The sequence below is a fragment of the Falco peregrinus genome, chromosome 13, assembly GCF_023634155.1.
Source record: "Falco peregrinus isolate bFalPer1 chromosome 13, bFalPer1.pri, whole genome shotgun sequence".
In the NCBI taxonomy this organism is placed as follows: Eukaryota; Metazoa; Chordata; class Aves; order Falconiformes; family Falconidae; genus Falco; species Falco peregrinus.
Genome location: NC_073733.1, coordinates 21,380,606 through 21,402,677, shown reverse-complemented (window position 1 = coordinate 21,402,677; position 22,072 = coordinate 21,380,606). Strand labels below are relative to the sequence as shown.

The following is a 22,072-nucleotide window of genomic DNA, read 5'->3' as shown; positions in this document are numbered from 1 at the left end:
TGAGTTCAGATCCCAGCCACAGGGGAGAGCAGACTCCAAAACTTCTCACAATTTGTTTTGAAGATAGAGGTTACAAATCCAAACAAATTTTAGATTTGCAATGGTATTGGCAGGAAATAAGAAGTCGGAATAGGAATTGCATGATCCAACCACAAGAAAGCAGCAACAGATCCAGACTTCAGTACGTCATACATAAACATCTGGCAGCATAAAAGGGATTTACACAGAAGAATAAGGAGTCCGTACAATTCTTGTATCAATTTAGTATGCTGATTCAGAAGTTCTTTGTATTTGAGGCAGAATCAATTCAGAAATAGCAGTGCCTGTTATCAAGAAGTATAAACACCTTCTGAGCTTCCCGGCCCTTTCATATCCCCCTTTGCATTATGTTTAACGGTCCTGCACCTCATTTCTCTTACCAGGAAAAGTAAAGATAAAGAGTTTTCCTCCATGAAGGAAGACTCATTAGTACCAGCTGAAATGTCTATCACCATTCCTTAAAGCCACTGCCTTCTTCCTCCACTCACTAACATCCATTTATCAGACACAGTATTAGGTAAACCAGCCTCTCTGGCCTTCTCAAGGAAACATTAATTTAAAATTTGAGTGAAGTAGGCCATTACATCTGCAGACAGATATAAAAATAAGTATAAAATTAGAGATTTTACTCATTAGTGATCTCTGAGTCACTAACGTCTCTTAGAAGGTAGAATTTCATAGGTACTTCTTGATACCTATCACAAATGTGATGCATTCGCATGAATCCGTGACACTGCCTCATTGAAATACACGTGCGAAGTCAAAGTGAACCAACTACCAAGTTTTCCTAGTATTGGTCTGCGAAGAGTGCCGACTACATACTTGCCCTTCTGGGAAAAAAACAAAACCAAAACCAAATGGCAAGCAGATGAAATTCTAACAAGCTTGCCCTAATTAGACTAACAAACATTGTGTCAGGGCTCACTTCAGCATGGTGAAACTGAAGATAGTCCTACAAACTTTTTTGTTTCTTAGGCTATTCATATAACACATTGGAAACCGCTGCAAGAAATTCCAGGACTATATCAGAAACAGTTGCAGCACCAGAATGAAGTAACCCAGCAAGCAGACAGTATAAACACTAGGTTCATGACAATCTTATGATGAAGAATACAGTTCACTTTTGATAGCACTAGTTTTCACTGCCAGCTGTCTAAGCACTCTCTCTATTATAGCCTTCTTGGATACATAAGAGGCAGATTAATCTCAATAAATCTTACAGATGTGCCTGCTGCAAGCTGACCTTGGAAGTCTACATCTCGTTGTTTCCAGCAACCTCTGACCAAGATAATCTCCACTACACAGATTTTTGGACCCTCCCTAGGAAGCAAAATCAGTCATACTTTCATTTTCAAGAATAGCATGTTTTACAAGTAAATAAGCAAGACATATAGGAATTAGCTACACATTACATACAGTCATCAAGATACCGATTCTACTTTAGCTTCAACATAGCAAAATTAAAATTAGAGATAACTGCTAAGATAATTATTTTCTTCAGCTTTAAAAGCCAACTGATTTTAAAAGCTTTACAAAATAATGAAAAGTTGCAATTCACCTCTGTGTAATCAAAAATGAATTTCAGGCTTACACATTGTGCCTCTTCTGATTAGTGGCTATACATAATGCTACAGCGATGCGCTGTCTCTTCAAGTGACTTTAAATGGATACATTCACTGCCCCAAGCAATTTATAAACTAAACAGCTTCATGTATGTGGAAGCATCTTGGTTCCCAAGTTGTTCACTGTAAACTATTTCCCAGTTGTCCGGCTGATAAGCTTTTACTGAATTACACAAGCTTCATCTTGAAAAGGTTTAAATGTTTAATTTGCTTCACTGCATCTACTAAATAAATCACAAGTGGCTTTTTCATAATATAAAATGTTGAAGGGAAATATATTAAAAAAGCTGGAACATAGACAATTTCAAAACAATCTCCTGGAGTCAGACAGCTGACCAACTGCAATAAATTTTGTTTGTATCTGAACTTCTAAGAAGAGAAGAGCAGCTGACTGGAGAAGCTCACTACACAATTTTTGTGATATGTTTCTGGTATATGTAGAACATAAAAGGCATTTTATAATTTAATTGCAAACAAAGTTGAACTATTTATTGTATCTATATTTTAAGTTAAAGCTAGCTAATTAAAACTGTAATAGGTTTTATTAATTTTATTACATGCTTGTATTGTAGAATATTAGAAAATATTTCTGCATTACAGAATATGGTAGTGGGATAGAAACGACAACCCACTAAGACAAGTAAGAAATCACAATTAAAAAGTTTCTTCTCCTAAATTAGTAATTCTATATAGTTATCTGTGTGCCATCAGAGGAACATGGCAATGAAAAATAGCAAATCTCACAGTGCAAATAAATGTTTATAAAAGGAACACAGACACTTATGCTCCAAATAAAAATTTAACTTGCTACTAAAAATCATGCTCAAAGCAAGCAGTGTCCTCTGAAGGGGGGTGGGGACAGTGCACTTTCTGATTTTGGCTCCAAGTTACAACAACCCAGGAAAATTAACATCAAAGGTACCAGAAAAATAAACATACATGAGATCTAGACAACAGCATGAATGCAACACAATTTTAGTTTATTAATCACTTACATAAAAATTGTATCACTGGATGAATCACATCTTTGTGTGGCAACGTTCTACCTATCTAAACGTTTTGCTCATGGAACACCTAAGACACTGAATCAAGGTAACATTAAAAAACTAAAAAAAACAACCTGGCATACCACTTTCTGAACTACAGGTGTAAGCAGATTACTTCAAGGTGAGGAATTCTGTTTACTGGAAAGCAACAGCTGCTTTACTTTTCACATTAGAGGCCTACCTTCCAGTAGGAGGGTAATTTTTGAATAAATATCAAATATTTGTACTGTTATACAAACACATATTAAATACATTTCCTTAAATTACATATATTAAGGAAGACAACAGTTAAAATCCAAATGATTCTTCGTGTCTTAAAGAAAAAAAATGTATTTAATAAAGAGGGTTTTAAGTAGACTTCCCTAGCACATACTACAGCTATGAGACTAATCTTTGGTTTACAACCGATAGCAGGAGATAAATAAAAAGCAAGGCACATATATTAAAAGTTCTGTATAGTAAGACACACAGAAGTTTTATTTTTACCCAAGTCTTCTAATACTTTCACTTCTTCTTCTGCCTCCCCACAGGAAGATAGCTTGTTCTCTTTGCTCCTTATACATTTTTAAACATTTCATAAAAGAATATTTAAGAAGTAAAAAGTTTCTCCTACATTAATAATGCCATATAGTTATCTGTATATCAACAGAGGCTCTTAGAAAACGCTCAAAATGCTCTGCTTGGCTCTAGAGCAACCTCTGTGCACCAGTGACTTGGAAGGTTTGAATCATCAGCTTTATGACCATTCTCCAGACAGTGGAATGACATTTTCTACTGAGGACAGACAAATGTGTCATTTCAACTAAACCTGACTCAGACTAGAATTTCAAAGTACCTTGCTAAGACTTTTTCTAAAGGAGTTTTTCACCTTGATATGCAGATGACCTACCCTGTATTTTTCACAGTAGGATCACAGGAGTACTACAGTCTTTTATTTCGTAAGATCAGCAATATAATCAGGAAAACCTGAAGAACATTAACGGGCTGAGAAGGACAACAGGAGGTACATAAAACAGTGAGTTTTCTTACAAGAGCAGGGAGGGACATTCCACAGTATCTAGAAAAGAATTGTATCTGAGACATCAGTAGGAGTCCAAGCCTCCAAGAAGGCTATCACAGCAGCTCTGCTACACAGAAAAATTCAGAACAGAAGGCATGCCAGAAAACAACCCTTCAATTTTAGTCAGGTTAAAAAATAAGTCAGTAAGAAGATAAAGGCATGTTTACATTTAGAGAATACTAAAAAAATAAAAGTTGGGTGGGGAGAAAATTCTGAGTCAGTGTTCATTTTGTTTGACACTTACATGGACATGTAATGACTTATTTACAAATTATAATAATAATAATATGGGTCCATTTCCTCCTTCCAGACATCACCATTATATAGTCAGTGCCACTATATTAGTCCACAACAACCACTGACATAAAAAACTATCCATCTTCAGCTGGTTTTCCATCTAGCTTTTATTGTAAAACTCTTAAATAGCTGCTGATGTAAACAGACTGTGTATTTATATAAGATAACGTAACCAAAATATCAGCCCAGAAGGTGTATTAGAAAACATTTTAGGTTCATCCAGCACATCCTAAAAATATCCTGCAACAATAAAATCATTAGGAATTATTAATTTTTCCAATTTTTTTTTAGAATCAATCTTCAATCTTAACTTCATAATTCACATACATAATATTCAGTTTTTTCATGGTATATTTTAAAAATTGTATTAGTATCTGGAAGTGATTTTTCCTAACACTATACTTACATAAGATAAACATAAAGTACTTACACCACTCCCAGCATATCGAACAATAAATAATAGATTCTCCTGACAGGACTTTGATGACCTGGCAAAGCCCGAGTGCTTTCAGCCAAAATCATATGAAACCATAAATCACTCTTTATTTTATAGAATATTTCAAAATGGATCCCTGCTTTCTACCTTGAAAGTCATTTCATGTGTTATTTATAACCACTGAAAACCAGAATGGAAAGAAAATTGCATAGAACCAGAAAATTTACTGTGACTGCTTTTATAAAGAATAACTCCTTTTTAGAAAAAAATTAGAATTACTGGTAGACAAACTCGTGAATACAACCACCCTTTAAAGAGCCATATCCTTCATTTTACAACTTCACCAGCAGTTAATACAGGCCTTCCACAGTACCAGAGACAAGTTTAGGAAGTTAAAACTGAATAAAATCCAATCAACAGAAAAAATTCAAAGGTGAAGATGACCCTGCATCGTTATCCACACCACTTATAGTTATGCACAGCCATGTTGCAAATCTTTGCATTCACAATAGTCCCTGCCGTAAATTCAACATTGCTGAGTGTTTTGCCTATGAACTTTCCTATCTGACAACCGCCTAAAGACAAAAGCTTTGCCACTGCCTCCTAGCTCTGAGTGTCACTCTCACATAGATGCCTGTTTTCTGAGATAAATATCAGGGAACTCATAATGTTCCCTCTTCCTACAAACATACTACCATTTGAATGCCTGCACTAGTTTAAGAGTTGACCCCACAAAGGCTTATCAATATAGAACTCATTTAAACGAACACGAGTAATGCCCACCTTGAATTCCTCAAGCAAGCACTTACATCAGCCCTTCAAACCTAGATCCTACAGGCTTTTAGACAAAAAAAAAAAAAAAAATAAAATTTAAAAAAAAAAAAAAAATCACTGTGTTAGCACTTTCCAAAGAACAGACCTTCCAAAATACCAGAACTGTTTTGAGGATTAACGATACTGCGCAGTATCTGCTTTGGCAGACAATTATCCAATAAATCCATTCCCGTTTGGTTAGTGGGCAACTTGACCATAGTACTACACTCAAAAAGTAGGAAAGTAGGGATATGAGAGGGATCTAAGAGTGACCTCAAATCTGCCACAAAGGGGTGGAACAAAAGAACAGTATCATAACAGCTTTCACCCTCATACTGTGCTACCAGCGAAAACCTTAAGCTATGCCCACCATTTTTATGTTACACGATAATCTAGTTTTCTTTAGAACTATAAATTCCCTGACGGTAGTGAAACTTTTCCTGCTGAACTCACCAAGCCAAGTATTTTTATACTACACATCCATCTTGCTCTAAACTTGCCCACACAAGAAAATGTTTAATCTGGGTTAAAGAGAAGTAGTTTCTTCAACAAGCGAATTTACTTTTCCCATAGAAATATTGATGAAGTAATTGAACCTAAGCATTAAATGGAGCACCAATGACTAAAATTTAGTGTGAGGTTCCATTTTCATTAAGCTTACTATAGGAAAACAGTTAAATGAGCCTGAAACAAAAACAAATTCAAAGCTAACGTTACCACTCAATCTAATTACTAAAATTAACAGAAGCACAAAATATAAAACCAGAAAAGGCCACACATGCAGAAAAAATATGCAATTACTACCATGCAGTTAAAAAGATCATTAACACAAACATTTCAGTTATTACAATATGACAATTAAATATCCATAGGTACACTCAGCACTGGTTATAGCATTCGAAAACACAGAGTTGAAGACAAGGCTAAGATATTCCCTCAGGAGTCATTTCCCAGAAGAGAAGACAGATGAAAGTTTTTCTTTAAATAACTTCCATAAAAAATAAAAAAGTAGTCAACAGCATTAGTCACCATTTATGTATGTTCTTAGCAAAAAGGAATGCAAAGAAAAGACAAAATAACTCCTAAAATGCAGAGTTCTGAAAATCTTGAGATTAGGTACAGTAGTTGTCTCCACAGGTAAGCACAAATGCATCCTTTAATATAAATCCACGCCACCACCACCAAATCCAGCAATATTTCAGAGGAAAACTTTAGCTCTAAGAATTCCCTTCCCCCAACATCAAAGCTCTAGTATTATTAGCTCATTCTAAAGCAGGGAAGACTGTATTTGATGGCTGTCGCATGACCAACTCTCGCTGGAACAGACAGTTCAGCCAAAAGTGCTGTTGCTGGTGAACTGCCAGTTTCAGGTGAATTCTTCTCCCAACATGCCTAGGCTTGCACAATCTCATCCATCTGTGACATCCTACCACCAGTCACCGCTCCTCCGCAGTGAGCAGCCTGGTATTACTTAACACACGCATTCAGCAACTGCACCATACCATGGGCCACGAAAGACAGCACACACGAGCAGGCTGCCACTGCCACAACGATGCCCTTGGCCTGCACTCTGTGCCTGCGAGACCCACAGCACGAGGGTTGCCAAAGCAAGCTGGATTACATTCTACCTTCACCAAAAATTACAAAAGCTCCAGAAACAAAACCTGGCAGCAGGTTTTTACTTTTCCACTGAATCATGACAAGATGAAGTTTTACTTTATGTAAGTTAGAGTCAACTCTTTTAAAGAGGTAACACCCTCACTAGCATCGTTAGTAGCTAGAATAGGTACTCCTACTCCTTTCACCTGCTAGTTTCCTTAGTAGCCAGAATAGCTAAATAGCCTAAAGTTTATACTGATTTTATAAACCTCTGAGTTTCCTTTAATTCTCTGTATCACTGCATCATCTACATAACACTATTTTTCTCATGACAGTAAAGACTGAGTTGTCCTCAAAAATAACAGAACTCATGCAATTTTTAATATTTCACCCTTTTAGTTAGCCTTTCATTATTTACCATTCTTCTCACACACTCAAAATATTCACAAATCTGAACACATGTGAAAATGTCAGATTATTAGGGTTTCTGCTCCATACAACAGGGTTAAGAACAAAGAAAGAAATCTCTTAACTTGCTCAAGAACCTTAACTCTGCATTTTTAGTAGAGTTATGGCCAACAGTGGAGACAGTATGTTTTTAGAATCTCTCACAAATTTGAGAACCATATCAGAAATCCTTTGAGTAACTATACATACACTGTAAGGGGATAACTTCTTTCAGGTAAAACATTGAAAAGAGCAATTACACTAAGAAACTCACTCATTCTATTCCAAATCTCTAGAAAAGTAGTCCTAAATCTGAAGGACACAATTTGACAGATCAGTGAACTCCCAAAACACAGCTCCTAATTTCACAAAGGAAAAGAGTAACATTTAGAGAGGTCTTCCCTTTTGTGCTCCAACCAACATCCTGAGCTGACCACGGGAGCTCTTCATAAATGCAAACAAAATCTGAGTGTAAATTTTGGACCTATAAACATCAATGTGTTTTAAACATTTTAACACCAGAGCTCAATGCTGAATTTAAGGGGAGGAGCTGATGAAGACCAGGTCAAGCCAGGCCACTGCCACTGGCTTCTACAAAACATAAATCAATTTCAGTACTTAAAGATTATTATGATATGCAAGCAGCAAGTGTCTTCCTTCTGAAGCAATATTTTAAAATTTGTCTTGTAGTTACATGTTGTGGTATGTTTCAGTGAGACATCTCACACCTCCACCATTATTCACCTGAACTCAAAACAGGATGAACCTGTACAGAATAGAAAAAAGTGCGGGCAGCTCCAGAAAGTTCAGTTAAGTCTTTGATACGTGCACTCATTCCTCATATACTGAGAAACACGCTTTAATGCGGAGGGCTCAAAAACCCCCAATGTTTTGGGTTATTTGTAAGCAGGCATAGGGATTATCAAGAACTTGTACAAGAGAAAAGTTCTTGTATTATAGAATACAATAACAAAAAAATTATCAGCATATATGATATCTACTGCAACAACATGGAGTTTAGCTCTTCAAACCTATATTGTGTGCATAAAACCAAAGCGGGCCGGCAGGAGCCGCGGCGAGCACCACTGGCGGTGCGGGGGGCCGGCGAGCCTGCCCGGAGCGGGGGCCGGGGCTCACGGACACCCCGCTCGAGGCGCAGCCCCGGACGTGCGCTGCCTCCGCGCCATCTCAGTTTCTCACCAAATCCTGACACTGGAGTCTCAGGAGCGAGCCCAGACCGGCCTGCAAGTCCCCCGGACACTGCCCGCGCAGGTACCCTCGGCAACCCCTCGCCCCCCCCCCCCCCCCCCCCCCCCCCCCGGCGCCACTGCCTCCTCTGCGGCGCCGGCATCCCGCCACCCCCCGCCCCGGCAACCCAGCGTAGCCCACCACCACCGCGCCATCTCCTACCGGTCCCTATCACCACCACATCAAACTCTGAGGGAAGGTTGTCCGCCATCTTGGGAGGGGCGCGGTCACGTGCCCGGCGCTGCCGGAAATGGAGGGTGCCGCCCGCAGAGACTTCCGGCCACGCTGGCGAGGGCTGCTGGGAGTTGTAGGTCGGGGCTGGGGGCTGAGGGCGGCGGGCCCGCCGAAGCGGGAAAGCTTCCCGGCAGGGCTCTCTGTGGTGGCATCCTTCTTTCTGTGGTCTCACAGGGATGGCTGTTTGCTGCCCTTCTGTAAAGCGTGCGGAAAGCTCCAGTCTGCTTCTGGCCTGGGCGGCTTTTTCCCCATCGTAATCTTTTCAGGTAACATGCCACAGGACAAGAGGGCATGGCCTCAAGTTGCACTAGGGGAGGGTTAGATGTGATATTAGGGAAAAAATTCTTTATGGAAAGGGTGGCCAGGCATTGGGACAGGCTGCCCAGGGACGGGGTGGAGTCACCATCCCTGGAAGCACTGAAAAAAATGCGTGGATGCAGTGTTTAGGGACATGGGTTAGTGGCGGGCTTGGCAGTGCTGGTGGGCTGATGGTTGAACTTGATCATCTTAAAGGTCTTTTCCAACGTAAAGGATTCTATGATTCACAAAAAAACATGGGTGAAGGGCCACCACCCCTGCCCTGGGTCTCACCCTGGCAGGGCGGCTGTGCTGGCTGCTCACTCACCAAGCACCAGGCCTTGCCCTCCAGCCCCCCCGTTCCTCCAGCCCGGCTCCATCCTGCTGACTGGCAGTGGGTGCACAGGCCTTACCACAGCCTGCCCATGCTGAGATGGGCCATGCCAGTCACAGAGCTCCTTGCCACCACCACTGGGCCGATGATGAAGGCATTAAGCAGCAGAACCGAGCCCCCTGATACGGCACTTCCCATGGGCAGCCTGCATGACCCACCAGCCCCTCGGCCTGACCACTCACCCAGTTTCTTACCCATCTAGTTTTCAGCTGACCCACAGAGCAAGCCCTTACCTTGGATACAGGAATACTGTGGGCAACAGCAGTGAAGGCATACAAGCTCCTAGCATTGATGAATAAACTTCTGAAATACAAGGATATGGTTGTATTCCACCTACTTCAAATGCAAAATTCTCCAATGCAAACACCTGTATATTTTGTACATTTTATGTGTCAATTCCACTGAAGTTTCTTGGATGAGCAGTTCTTCAGAAATTCAGAATAAGTTCCATTTTTGTTATTTCCCCCTGCATATGCAGTGTTTCTGAAACTATTCTATGTTTTTTTTCAATCTCACTGATCACTGCACTTTCATTAATATATGCAAGGAAATATTTCCCTTACTATTTAAAAAGAAGTCCCCTTACTCCCAACTGTGATAATTTCTTTCCTTTATCCACCATGTTGAAGACAGGTTTTAAAAGAGTGTATGAGTTCATCTATTTCTAGTCATCAGTCTCGCGTCCTTCCTTGTTAATTAACAACCATGTTGGATGTTGGATGCTACTTCATTCTCTGCATTCCAAAACCTCTCTTTTCTCAACCCATCAATTAACACTTTTCTTTCTTTCCCTCTCATGCCTTAAGTCACACTTGCTTTGCCTTTTCCTTCGCCTTGCAAGGAAATGAAATGGGAATCGGGGTAAAAACCAGAATCTGCTTTTCCAGAAGAGCCCCTCCTGCATGACCAGTCTGAGTGAAAAAATAGCAAGAATAAAAAGATGTATTTGAAAAAGCCAGATACAGCAATGCAGGCAAAATAACCTAGCACAGAATACTTGTGCCAGAATACACTGGAAATTTCTAGAAAGTTTTGCTTTTTATTTTGCATTTAATGGCTTATATGGCTTTAAACTAATCTCTTAATATTATTCATTGTGCATGATTATATTAAAGTCTTAACACCTTAAATCAATAATAACAATAAACCAGCTAGCAGACTGTTAACACCTTATTACAAGCTCCTTGTTCACATAGCAAAAGAATAGTGAAAATAGTATAAAGTGACTAATGGAAACCAGAGACTGCTTCACCCCCACGGTACTGCCAGACGTGCTAGCACAGAGTGCAGCACAGAAAATAGTCTAGCAGGAAACATCAAACAATGCGAGAACAAAAAATGCATAGATACAAACATCAGTACTTGATTACCATGCTAAAAAATATGTAACGGAGAATATCAGTTCTTATGGATTCAGATATAAAAGTAGTAAAATCAAATCTTATGTTCCTTATATTTATGCTTTCAACCATGGCACTGAGATTTAAAAAAAATAATTCCATTCTGCAGCTTCTCTCGTGCAGTTCTGTAAATGAAGCTGTCATTTCTACTTTTAACCTGTAACAACAGAAGTTTAGCTCCAGAATTCTGAACATGCTGGATCATCCTGACCTAAATGTCTTCAGATGAAGAACAAAGCTTCACTGTATTGCTTAGGTCAGATAAGACAAATTCTCCTTGCACACCCTTTTCTTACTGAGGCAGGCATACTCATGAAAATATAATTTCATTGTGAAAACCTTTTGTTAGTGTTTAGTATAATTTTAGGACTCCACCAGAACAGAGGTATTTCACTGTCAATGTCTTTCTGTTTCTGAAGTGCTGAAGTATTTATCCCACCACAAAATGCTGTTGTTTGGTTCTTTGAGTTCCTGTTAGCTTCATTCATAAGATGCAATCAGTGCAATCCTATTTCGTGATGACAGTCATTATCCACTGGACCAGAAATTCTTCTTGGTACTATTTATTTGACAAAAATGATTATTCAGGATCTTTAACCACAAGGTTTTTCAGCCCTATACCATACAAAAATATTTCTCTGTACTTACAATTTTAATGGCAGCAAATGTAGAAATAAAATATGTAAGTATGAATAATTTTTATGAGAATTTCATGGACCTTGAGAAAATGTCTTACCATGTTTTTCTCTTTAGCTATTTAATTGCAATGTCATAGTAACAGAAAGCAGCATACCCAATTCTGCATGGATGAATAAGCACATTCAATAAAGAAGATTTAACAGAGTAAATCAAACACTGGATTAAACATTTTCTGCATAACAGACCACAAAATGGGCATTCATTTTACCAATAGATCCTCTACATTAGAAACAAATAGAAATGCACACCAACGTAATTAAACTGCACATCCTGTGGCCTGATTACAGAATTTCCCTATATTTTGTTAAACTAGGTCTCATCAATCAGAATTGCCAAAATGCATTCAAAGATGCATACTGACAAGACTAAATGTAATTTTTAAATCACTTGTATTAAATACATTTGGTTTTCTATGTTTTATGAAATAGTTCGCAATCCTATATATAGTGGAGAATTCATACAGCATTTTTAGCAATAACAGTTCAGAAAGACACATGCAAAGATCAGTTTTAAGATTCCACTTTTAGCAGTTCTAAATACTTCTGTAAGCAACTTTTCCTGTTTACTTTTTTCTTTGTCCTTTTTTTTTTTTCTTGCCCAAGCAAAACCTCTCATAAAAACATGGGGTTTTGCTTTATAGCTTTGATTTGTGATTTTCACATATTCATAGAACTACCTTTGTTACTTTGAAGTCTGTGTAGTAAATAGCTAACTTTATCAAAATACTTTTCGGAAATATAGTAATTTTAGCACATGTTTGTGTGTTGCTGAAGTTATGCATGATTGTCATATAGTTTGCTGTTATGAAACTGTCACTCAAGCATGCACAAAGTAGATTGTTCATTAAGTACAGAAACAGCCACTCTACATTCAAGTTGTTTGTAAAAAAATTATTTGTTTCCAAGTTTATTCTATACTCTGATACACATTTATTCTAACATCTTCTTCGTTACCACTATCTGCATTGTTCTTTCTTCTTGTCGCAGTTTGCAGTGGTCAGTCCCAGTCATGACCATAAAACACGTTACTTGTGTTTTATTAGTGGCATTAGACCCTGAACTGCAAATTCTCAATTGTATGTAGACACTTAATTCCCATGGATGGTACGAATGCTCCTTTGATACAGTAATATTGGCCTTGGTAGATCAGTGAACTAAAACATATTTTAAAAACCCTGAGTAATTAATTCCACATTCTCTACCTAAGGAGCACTGAAACTAATTTTGAAGTTGCCCTTTTGATTACTAAGATGTGAGTAAATTACAGGATTGTTTATAGAGAGACAGGGAAAGAGAATCACATTTCACTCTCCTTCTGTAAGCATGCAAGGCAAGAAGTCTATTTTTCCAATCTCTAATTAACAACATTATGCAAAAATTCTGTAGTTCTCTCATTGCAGTCAAAACTTTCTTGTACAAAGTTAGCACAGAGGAGAGAAAAAACCAGGATCATAGCTTTCATTAGGCTGTTCTGCCCAGCGTAACTGGCAGAATATGGAAAGAAGGCTGCTCTACAGCTTCATTAAGGCCTGCGTATGAGTTGTTTTACAGGCTTCCTAAACTACAGATGTGCAGGATGAAGGAGATAGTCTTTGATGTAGCCCAAAAGTTAAGTTATTTTTTATGCTACAGGCTAATATTTAATGCTTAAAATAGCTGATGAACCTAGGATGATGACTAATATGCTGCAGTTTTTATTGCTTGTCTCTTAGAGATATGAAGGAAAAGCTACTTTAGGAACTGGAGACCTGGAGAGCTACTGGTAGCAGAATCAGACTGTATCTTGAGTTACATTGACCTAAAACCATGTTATTAGTGCATTATATGCAATATATACTGTCAGTTCATTTTTTTATTTGTTCATATTCTCTCAATGCTCTGTAACAGTGGCTAAAATATTTCAGTATAACACATGAACTTTTATTGCTCTATCTTCTTTTATAGTGGGGGGTTTTTTAGTAGCATTTAGGTATGTTTGTAAAACAGCCTTTTACCTTCCTAATTTTCATTCTGCATCTTTTTTTCTTGATAAAGAAGTGTACTTTTTAGGACTAGCTGAAATACAGACAGAATGGTGTAAATTATTTTTGAAACTGAAATAATGTCAATATACTTAAACAAAGGACCAACACTTCTTTGTACATGTTCAGAAAAAAAATAATCGGGAGTCTGTGACTGTGTTTTGGGTTTATAAATTTTAAATTTTTAAAGGACTGTGTTCCTTTTCATAAGCTTCCTTCACTTCCCCAGTGGACCAAAATGTGTTCTTTACCTATCTAGGAGGTCCTTGAGAAGACACAGTGGTATTTCTGGCAGACGTTTCCCATCACTTTTTAACACTTTTATTTCAGTCTTTACACTGTATATAGATTACCAGGTTGTCTTATTCAATTGAACAAAATAATATGTAACTTATTACCATTGTGTCATCATTTTGTAAATGACAATTTAATTGATCCTTCAAAGTACTAGAAGCCCCAAAGTCCAGATTGGTCAATAGGATGGCAAAGTCAGTTACCTGAGAAAATGCTTTCCTATGCTGATGTCAAGTTACTCTTTAAGTGGGGTATATCCCCACTGCATATATATATAGGAATGGGCAGCAGTCTGTTTCTGCCCAGCATCAATGAAGAGGCTGATATAAAACCCAAAAATGTGACCTAGAAATACTGTGGACTAATGCAGGGTAAGTTATAGGAGAAAGCAAGTGCCAGAACTTAAAGGTACTTGAACATACATAGCTGAACCTTATCTGTGCTAGTAAGGGTTTAAATTAAAAACTCTCAGAGAATATATGCATTTTGTATCTGTACCAAAGTATGTTTGTAAAGCTTCATTACATGTTCTAAGTGATAACTTGGCATTTTTAAAATATTCTTTTAATAACCAATGTATTAGGTGTTTTCTCATCTGCTGAAAATAACAGAACAAAATTTGACATCAACAATGTCAGTGTAAATTGTGACAATTTAATTAAATTCTGCCATTATAAAACAGGATGTTACAAAGCAGAGTTTAATGCTTTGTGTCCTAGAAATTCCATTATTTGTATATTCCAGCATCTAAAAGTCTTGGTCAATTACGGTATTTCAGAAATTGCCAGCAAGCAACAGACAAAAGAAACTGATTGGGTATATAGGACTGCTATATAAAGTTGTGCAATAAATCAAGATTAGTAAGTATGGACAAGTGTGTCTAATGGTATTCAGTTACTGCCTTATTTCATTTGCAATATTACTTGAGGCAGTTTTTATTGCATAGTAAGGTTTTCAGACTTGTGTTCTCAGGCTTTAGGAAAAATGTACCTTTTCCAACATCTGGAGACTGTAGCTTATGTAAGAAACTAATACCTCTTCTCTGGAAATATTCCTGTTCTTCCATATATTGCACTTCTTTTAGTCATCTCTTTTGACTTGTTGCCAACTTATGAATACAGATTCTTTAGCCATTAGGCCACACTCCTACTTCATTATAGTCAACAGAAATTTTACCATGCGAAGTTCAGCCTCTCCATCATGGTCTTTTCTGACTGATTATCAAACAATAATTACGGTTAAAGGTAAAATGTATATTGCTTTAAACGTGAGAGAGGAGTAATTATATCATGTCACTGTATATATGTATTTAAAAACGTGCCCATACAAATACTGAAAAAAACCCAGAACTGATCTGGGAGATGTATAATACAGCATATGAAGAAAAAAAAACCCTCCAAAAACCCAAAAACAAAGACCCCAACAAGCCAACCGACCATGGAGTGGAAGGTTGTAGTTCCTTGTTTGAGGAAAATGGCAAATGTAAGATTCTTGAGTATTTTTTAAACAGTAGTATTCTCTAGTCCTGAAAATCGTAAATGACACATGGCTGAAAAGAAAAGAGAGAATAAACCAAGACAGTAAGTTCTGAAACTGATAGAGCTCCCTTAGGAAACTCACCATAAATATTATCATATAATTAAAAGGGTTTAAACTACTCCATAAAGCTAAGTGAATTGATGTGTCTCATATGCAGTATTTTTACCTAGACTTCACCAGAGAAACCATAAACAAAAGACTGTAAAGGCCTCAGATGAAATGAGTTCTTGCAAGCTCGGATTCTTGTGAAGACACTCTTATCACCAAGGTCTCAAACATGAAACCGTATCCAAGAGACACCTAAAAGTTTGGAGTGATAACAGTGAGGGACCCATTTTCAGGTAAAGCAAGCTGTCAGTGACAAGCGTAAGTTAAAAGAAGGAAATTAAGTATAATAACTACATTTGAAATTATGTAAGCAGATGAATAAAAATGATAAAGCAAACGTTATTCTTACTTCGAGAAAGTTTGTGTTTGAGGCTGAATTTGCCTCAGTTCCAGTGCGCTGGTCCATCAGTGCTCCACTTGGAGCTCTACATTAAGAGCACAGATGTAGTTCAGGCTTTACAGCTGTAGTGGTGAAAACTTATTAATGTTACATGAGGGTACATACAGCCAGTGGAGGAGCTGCCAGACCCTCTGACTATTTCCCTTTGAAAGGGCATATATGAAAATAACTGTCACTTGTAGGAAGGTGATTTTGGGAGAAATTTTTGGGTTTAGTCACCGTAAATAGAAAGCCATCAGTTTCTACAGCCATCAGTCTTGTTTGAAAGAAACTGGAATATGTGTGATCACCTCTTATTTTTTCATAAGTAATTTTACTAAAGTCATATACAGCAAAGGCCTCCTTATGAAGCATTTCCCTCAACGTTACAGTTAAGTAAAGTTTTGTATTTAAAATATTCTTTTTAGGATTTTAAAGCCAAAGAACAGCAGTAGTGGTCCACTGAAGTGTTTAAGAAATTTAAAGTCAGATTATGCTCAGCTTGCCTCACAGAAATGAGAATAGGTCTTGTTTTTCTTACAAAAGTTGTAAACTGGTGCTAGACTATATGTAGTGATGCTTTTTAGAAGTCAGAAAGGACACTTATGATTTAACATCTATTTTTCATTAATCCAAACATAGTACACTCCATTTAAATGCTAGCTCTTTTTGTGCAGAAAATAAGACATCCGCATTGTACTTATTAAACTTTAATTAAACTTTATATGACTAGGAAAAGAATGTTCCTACTGTAAACATTATGTGGGTCAGCTATATTAAAGTATTTCATGCTTTTTTATAAGATGTTTGCGTTTTAATCTGGTTTAGGGGACTGCAATTGAGCGTTTCTGTAACCTGAATTGCACCACCATTGCCTTGATAACAGGGTGTTCTCCTGTTTATGCATTCTTGGAGTGATAATGCATAAAATGGAAACAATGGGAGGTCAAATCTGGTTGTAGTCTGAGTGAGAATTTTAGGTTTGACTGTAACAAATCATAATGCATAGTACTAATAAGAAGACTTGTATTAGTCTTAGCATCACCTTTTTAGGGTAAGATCTAGGCTTGGTGGCTTATGTAAGAAACTAATATCTTTTCTCTGGAAATATTCCTGTTCTTCCATATATTGCACTTCTTTTAGTCATCTCTTTTGACTTGTTGCCAACTTATGAATACAGATTCTTTAGCCATTAGGCCACACTCCTACTTCATTATAGTCAACAGAAATTTTACCATGCGAAGTACCAGCGAAGTTGTCAGTCTTAGCAAATGTTTACATCCTAGACCCACACAACACACACCTTACAGTTCTTTGAGAAGGTAATTTCTCCAATAGTGGAATTGCTCATTGTTCCCCAAAATCTGACTATTCCTAGAACTACAACCATCTCTCTCTCTCAGGGCAATTCTGTATCACAGACTCTCCAAGAGGAGGGAGGAAGGCTTTGAGCCATTATAATTGACTTCTGCTCTGTCCCTAAAATGACTCAGAAACTCTAAAGCAGAACTAATGGGAATGTAACGTTCACTCCCCTTTTTTGTATCTACTTAGCATCTTGTGAGTGGCACTACCTGCTACATTTGATTAAGTAAATAAAAGGAAAGAATAGGCCATAGCTCCTTACATTCTGAGGGTGCTACGTGAATATTAATTCTATACAAAGTATATAGACCCTTATATCGACCCTTCAGTTAAGCCAGAAGAGACAGAATTCTTTTCTACCACTTCAGAAGAATGCTATGCTGTTGTAAATGTTGAGGCAGATTATTAGGAAGATTTGCAAGAATAACTACTTAAAATGGTCACATTCATTTTAAAGAAAAGAAATATAATTGGTATTTGCATAGAGGAAAATGGATGAATTTAAATTTTGGTTGATTATAATTATTGTCATCATAATCATCATCATTATCTTTGTATGTCTAAATGACTGATTCAAAGAAGAATTTTAACACATTTCACATGTCAGTGTAATTCTTTTCTGTTTTGTGCTTTACTGCTTGGGTTTTTTCATTTGCTTTTTTCAGTCTGAACTTCTCATGGAAGCTCTTATAATCTTTTTAAAAGGTGGGAAAATGTTTCAAAAGAAGTAAAATCTAGGAGTATCACATATGTATTTTTCCCAATAAAATTTAATCAAATTGTACAGAAAAACTGATATATAGATACTGTGTGATGGTACTTCAAAATGCTTTTAAGTAAGAGATTTAAAACAGTAAGGTTCTACTTGAGTCTGGACTGTTTGACGAGGTAAGGGATGATAAACAGTGACAGTTACAAATTAGGAGGTGAACTACCTCAAATGGTAGTACATTCAGATGAAGATACTCAAATTAATAAATCAGAACTGCATTAGTTAGACATTGCGCTCCTAAAGATTTTCAAAGTTACTAGTATTTTTTTATATTTCACTACAAAGTATATCGATACAGCTGATATTTAATTATGTATTCCATGTAGTAGTTACTACAGTAAAAAGTGTTCATTCTACTAGTAAATCCGTATCGTCTCAGTTTATCAGTATTGGCAGTTATGAGGAGTTCAGATCCACAAAATCCATTGGGGAAAGCATTTTCTTTTTTACTGAGTTTATATCACATCAAATCAGAGATGAGCAACCAAGACTGCAAATGCCTTATACTGTGCTTAGCAAAATAAATAAAAGTTCTGTAATTCCTATTTCCCTGGTAACTTTGACATTACTATGAAAAGCATGCATTTTGCAACAGAGGGATCATCACAGCTGGTGATAGCTACAAGTCTTGATACCTGGCATCTTTGAAAAACAGGACTTTGTTCTCCCGTAACTTAATCTTTAGTGTTAATTCATTTTATTTGGTTCCTTTACTCTCTAAACTTTAATCGAAACTACTATTAACATGAAGAGAACACTCTCCTGAACTAAAACTTGCCTCCCTAGCACAAAGTAAATCAACAATGTGATTCTCCCTTGTTTTACATCAGTGTAGTTCTTAGCCCTGTGTAACCATGCAAGCCGGAAAGCTAGCATTTGATTTTATGCTGTCTGGTACAAGGCACGAAGTGTGCAGTGGCAAATACACCTTTATTATCTGGAATTTAAGCCTCTGTTATACAATTGTTTATGTGCTGTGCACATCTTTCTCGGTGGTCTTAAAAGTCTGTAAGTAAACAACAAAATTAGATGCAATATTGCTAAAGAGTACATTAATCTCAAGAGAATACCGTTATGTGCAAGAAGAATGATTTAAATCAGCAAAGCGCAGCTCCAAAAACTGCTTTTAAGCCTTCTATTAAAATGGCTGGTATGAGTAGCCTCTTCCACAAGGACTAGTAAGCCAATTCTTAAGAACTTGATTCTGACCAGGGTTACCATGACTTGTGAAAACAATTGCTCCCTGCAGTCTTGCAGATCGTAGTGTTTCCTGATAGTCTGTTTTCATGTTTTCCTGCATGACAAGTAATTCCCTAAATAGGAATAGGGAAGATATATTCTAGCAGAAACCTTATTTCTCTTTGTTAAATTAAATTATAGTGTCTTTTTCTTATTTCCTTGGGATGAACCGAAGTATATTCATGCCACTACACAGAAAGACCCTAGCAACTTTTTAAAAACCTGCTTTGAGCTGTAAATAATCACAGAATAGATGCCACTGACCAAGATACGGACTGAGTGAGAGAGAATCTGTTGTAAGGATTTCCCTGAACTGCCTGCTATTGGAAAGACTCACAACTGATGAGTTGCAGCACAGATACGTAACACCTCTGGCCAAAAGACAAACTTCAAATTTGGTTTTGACAAGCCTTCTGTTTCCTCCCTATGCCCAGGAATTTGATTTTTTAACATATACTTTGTATGTAAAAGGACTGCACTACAGGATACTGGATTCAAGTAAGTTTCTCTCAATGGAAAATATCTAGCAAACCCAAAATTCTGGGCTTACTTCATGCACTGAAGTGACAACAGTATGTTCAATCAACATTAATTATTAAAGTTACAAAGAATATTGGCATCTGAAGCTCATTCTTGCTCTATCACTTCTTATCAGTTTTATTTCATTCTTTTGCTTACATCCTTACTTGGAGATTAAACAATATCTAAAATGTAAAAGAATTCACAGTCCAAAAATATTTTTTTAATTTACATTTTAGAAAAAAAATTATTTAAATTCCGAGGTCCATATTAAACTATGCTTTATTCTATACTGGTAGACTTTGTGGAAAAAATATGGACGATCTTGTCATAATATATTTAAAGTAATGATGGGTATAATTTAATCAAATGGTAAAACACTCCTTTAGAAAAAATTCTGAAGAAATGTATTTGCTTTACATATTTGCTTTACAGTTTTCCTCAGTGCAAAATACCCTAAAATTCATGGCTTTGTGATGGTAATGAAAGATATCAGTAGTGGTCTCATAGGGTACTGAAAGTTTTCAGCGTTATAAATATGAGTAAGGATAATATTTAAGAACTCAGACTACAGGAGTGTTATTCATTAAATGATAATGCTCACAGGTGTTTCGACTTGTACTTTCAACTCGTGGCCTGATCATACTTATGCCTCCGCAAGTTACCAGTAATTCCATCAGAAAGCCAATGAAGTTAAAGTATAGAAAGCCAGTTTTCTGTATATAAGATCACATATGTCTTCATAGGTTATCAACATATGTCACATCAACCTTGACATGGAAGTAGGGAAGAGGAAAAAAAGTAGAGAAAGTCAATAATGTCTCCTGAAGATGAAGACACATTTTTCATGTGACTGTTTTTTACTTTATCCAAAACCCCACAGAACATACTGAGAATTATTTTGAGAAACAAAAGGTCAGGTTAAAAAAAAACCCTACTCCTAAATATTTGATTCTGATCCCACTCTGTATTCCTTTGACCGAAATTCAGAGAGACTCAGTTCTACAGTGGATTCAGTCTCTCCGCGTCATGCTTCTTTAGCAAGGGTGAAATAGTAGAACGAGTCCCTGATGAGGTCTTTCCCTCCACTTCCTAGAAGGAACGGTAGCTACTTTCATGAAATAGTTACTTGTATTCAAAAAAAAACCCACATTAGGTTCATTATATTTTCTTTCAACCTACTTAAGAATTCTGAAAAAGCTTGCAGACAGTGGCAGTAAGGCTTCAGGACTAGGCTCACTCATTTGGGAGTTGAAAAATAGATAAGAATTCTGAGAGAAAGGCTTTTGCAAAGTCTACGTGAAATCAGGATTTGGTAGTTGTACGGATTACTGGCTTTAAATTCCCTGTATCTCCTAGACTGTCTTCTAAGGAGTTATTTAGGTTTTTTTTTTCTTCTAAGAAGAGTGGGAAGTAGAACATCCTGGACTTGGCTGCAAACAGTTTTCAAAATTAAAGCATTTACAAATTGTTACTGTGCATTCTAAATGAAATGTCTCTAACATTCTTAGGCTTGTGGTTTAGGGATCAAAGGTTCAAAACTGTGTGTACCAGCTCAACCAGTTTGGACCAGTTCCATTGATTTTTACTTAAAACTCCAGACTGATTTGAATAAGAAATGGCAGCATAGATTGATAAAACTGTATGGCTTTCAGAAGAAATGCAGTATACAGTACCATAAAGATTGATATTAGCAGTGCAGAATACCCATTGATGCCAATTTCTGTCAATACAATTTCTATAATTTGAGGACAGTAAAACACTGAAATGTTTAGTAGTATCTGAGGCAAAAATACCATTCACTTCCATGGAAACAGAAGCAAGCCCAAATTCTAAATACTAAAATATTATCTGTGTCATGGAATATTTAAATCTTTATTATTTCATTACTAGTTTAGACATAAAAATATCAAAATATCTATGGCATTTTAAAATACGGCAATTTCTTAATATTTACTCTCAGACTTCTGAAAGGTATGTACTCCTGAGTGATGTAAATCAATTATCCCCATATGTGTGAAACGCTGTAACAAGATCAATGAGACCTGAACACAAGGAGGCATCTTAGGATAACAGCTGCAGATGCAAGCATTCTCTGGTAAAAAACCCAAACAAATGAATACACACTGCTCACCCTTATGTTTCCCCATCCCCTGTATAAAATCCCTGCATTATCCTTTCCAATTGTTAAGTGCATAAGGAGACA

General features: G+C 37.0%; 1 protein-coding gene across 1 annotated transcript in view; it reads right to left on the bottom strand.

Moving 5' to 3' along the window:
• CHM (CHM Rab escort protein) overlaps window positions 1-8,863 on the bottom strand; it is a 70,171-nt gene extending 61,308 nt beyond the window's left edge. Inside the window, exon 1 of the mRNA XM_005236764.4 lies at window positions 8,770-8,863. Coding sequence (XP_005236821.1) covers window positions 8,770-8,818 — 49 coding nt within the window. The 5' untranslated portion in view covers window positions 8,819-8,863. The remainder of the gene's footprint in view (window positions 1-8,769) is intronic.
• Window positions 8,864-22,072: the final 13,209 nt, after the last annotated feature.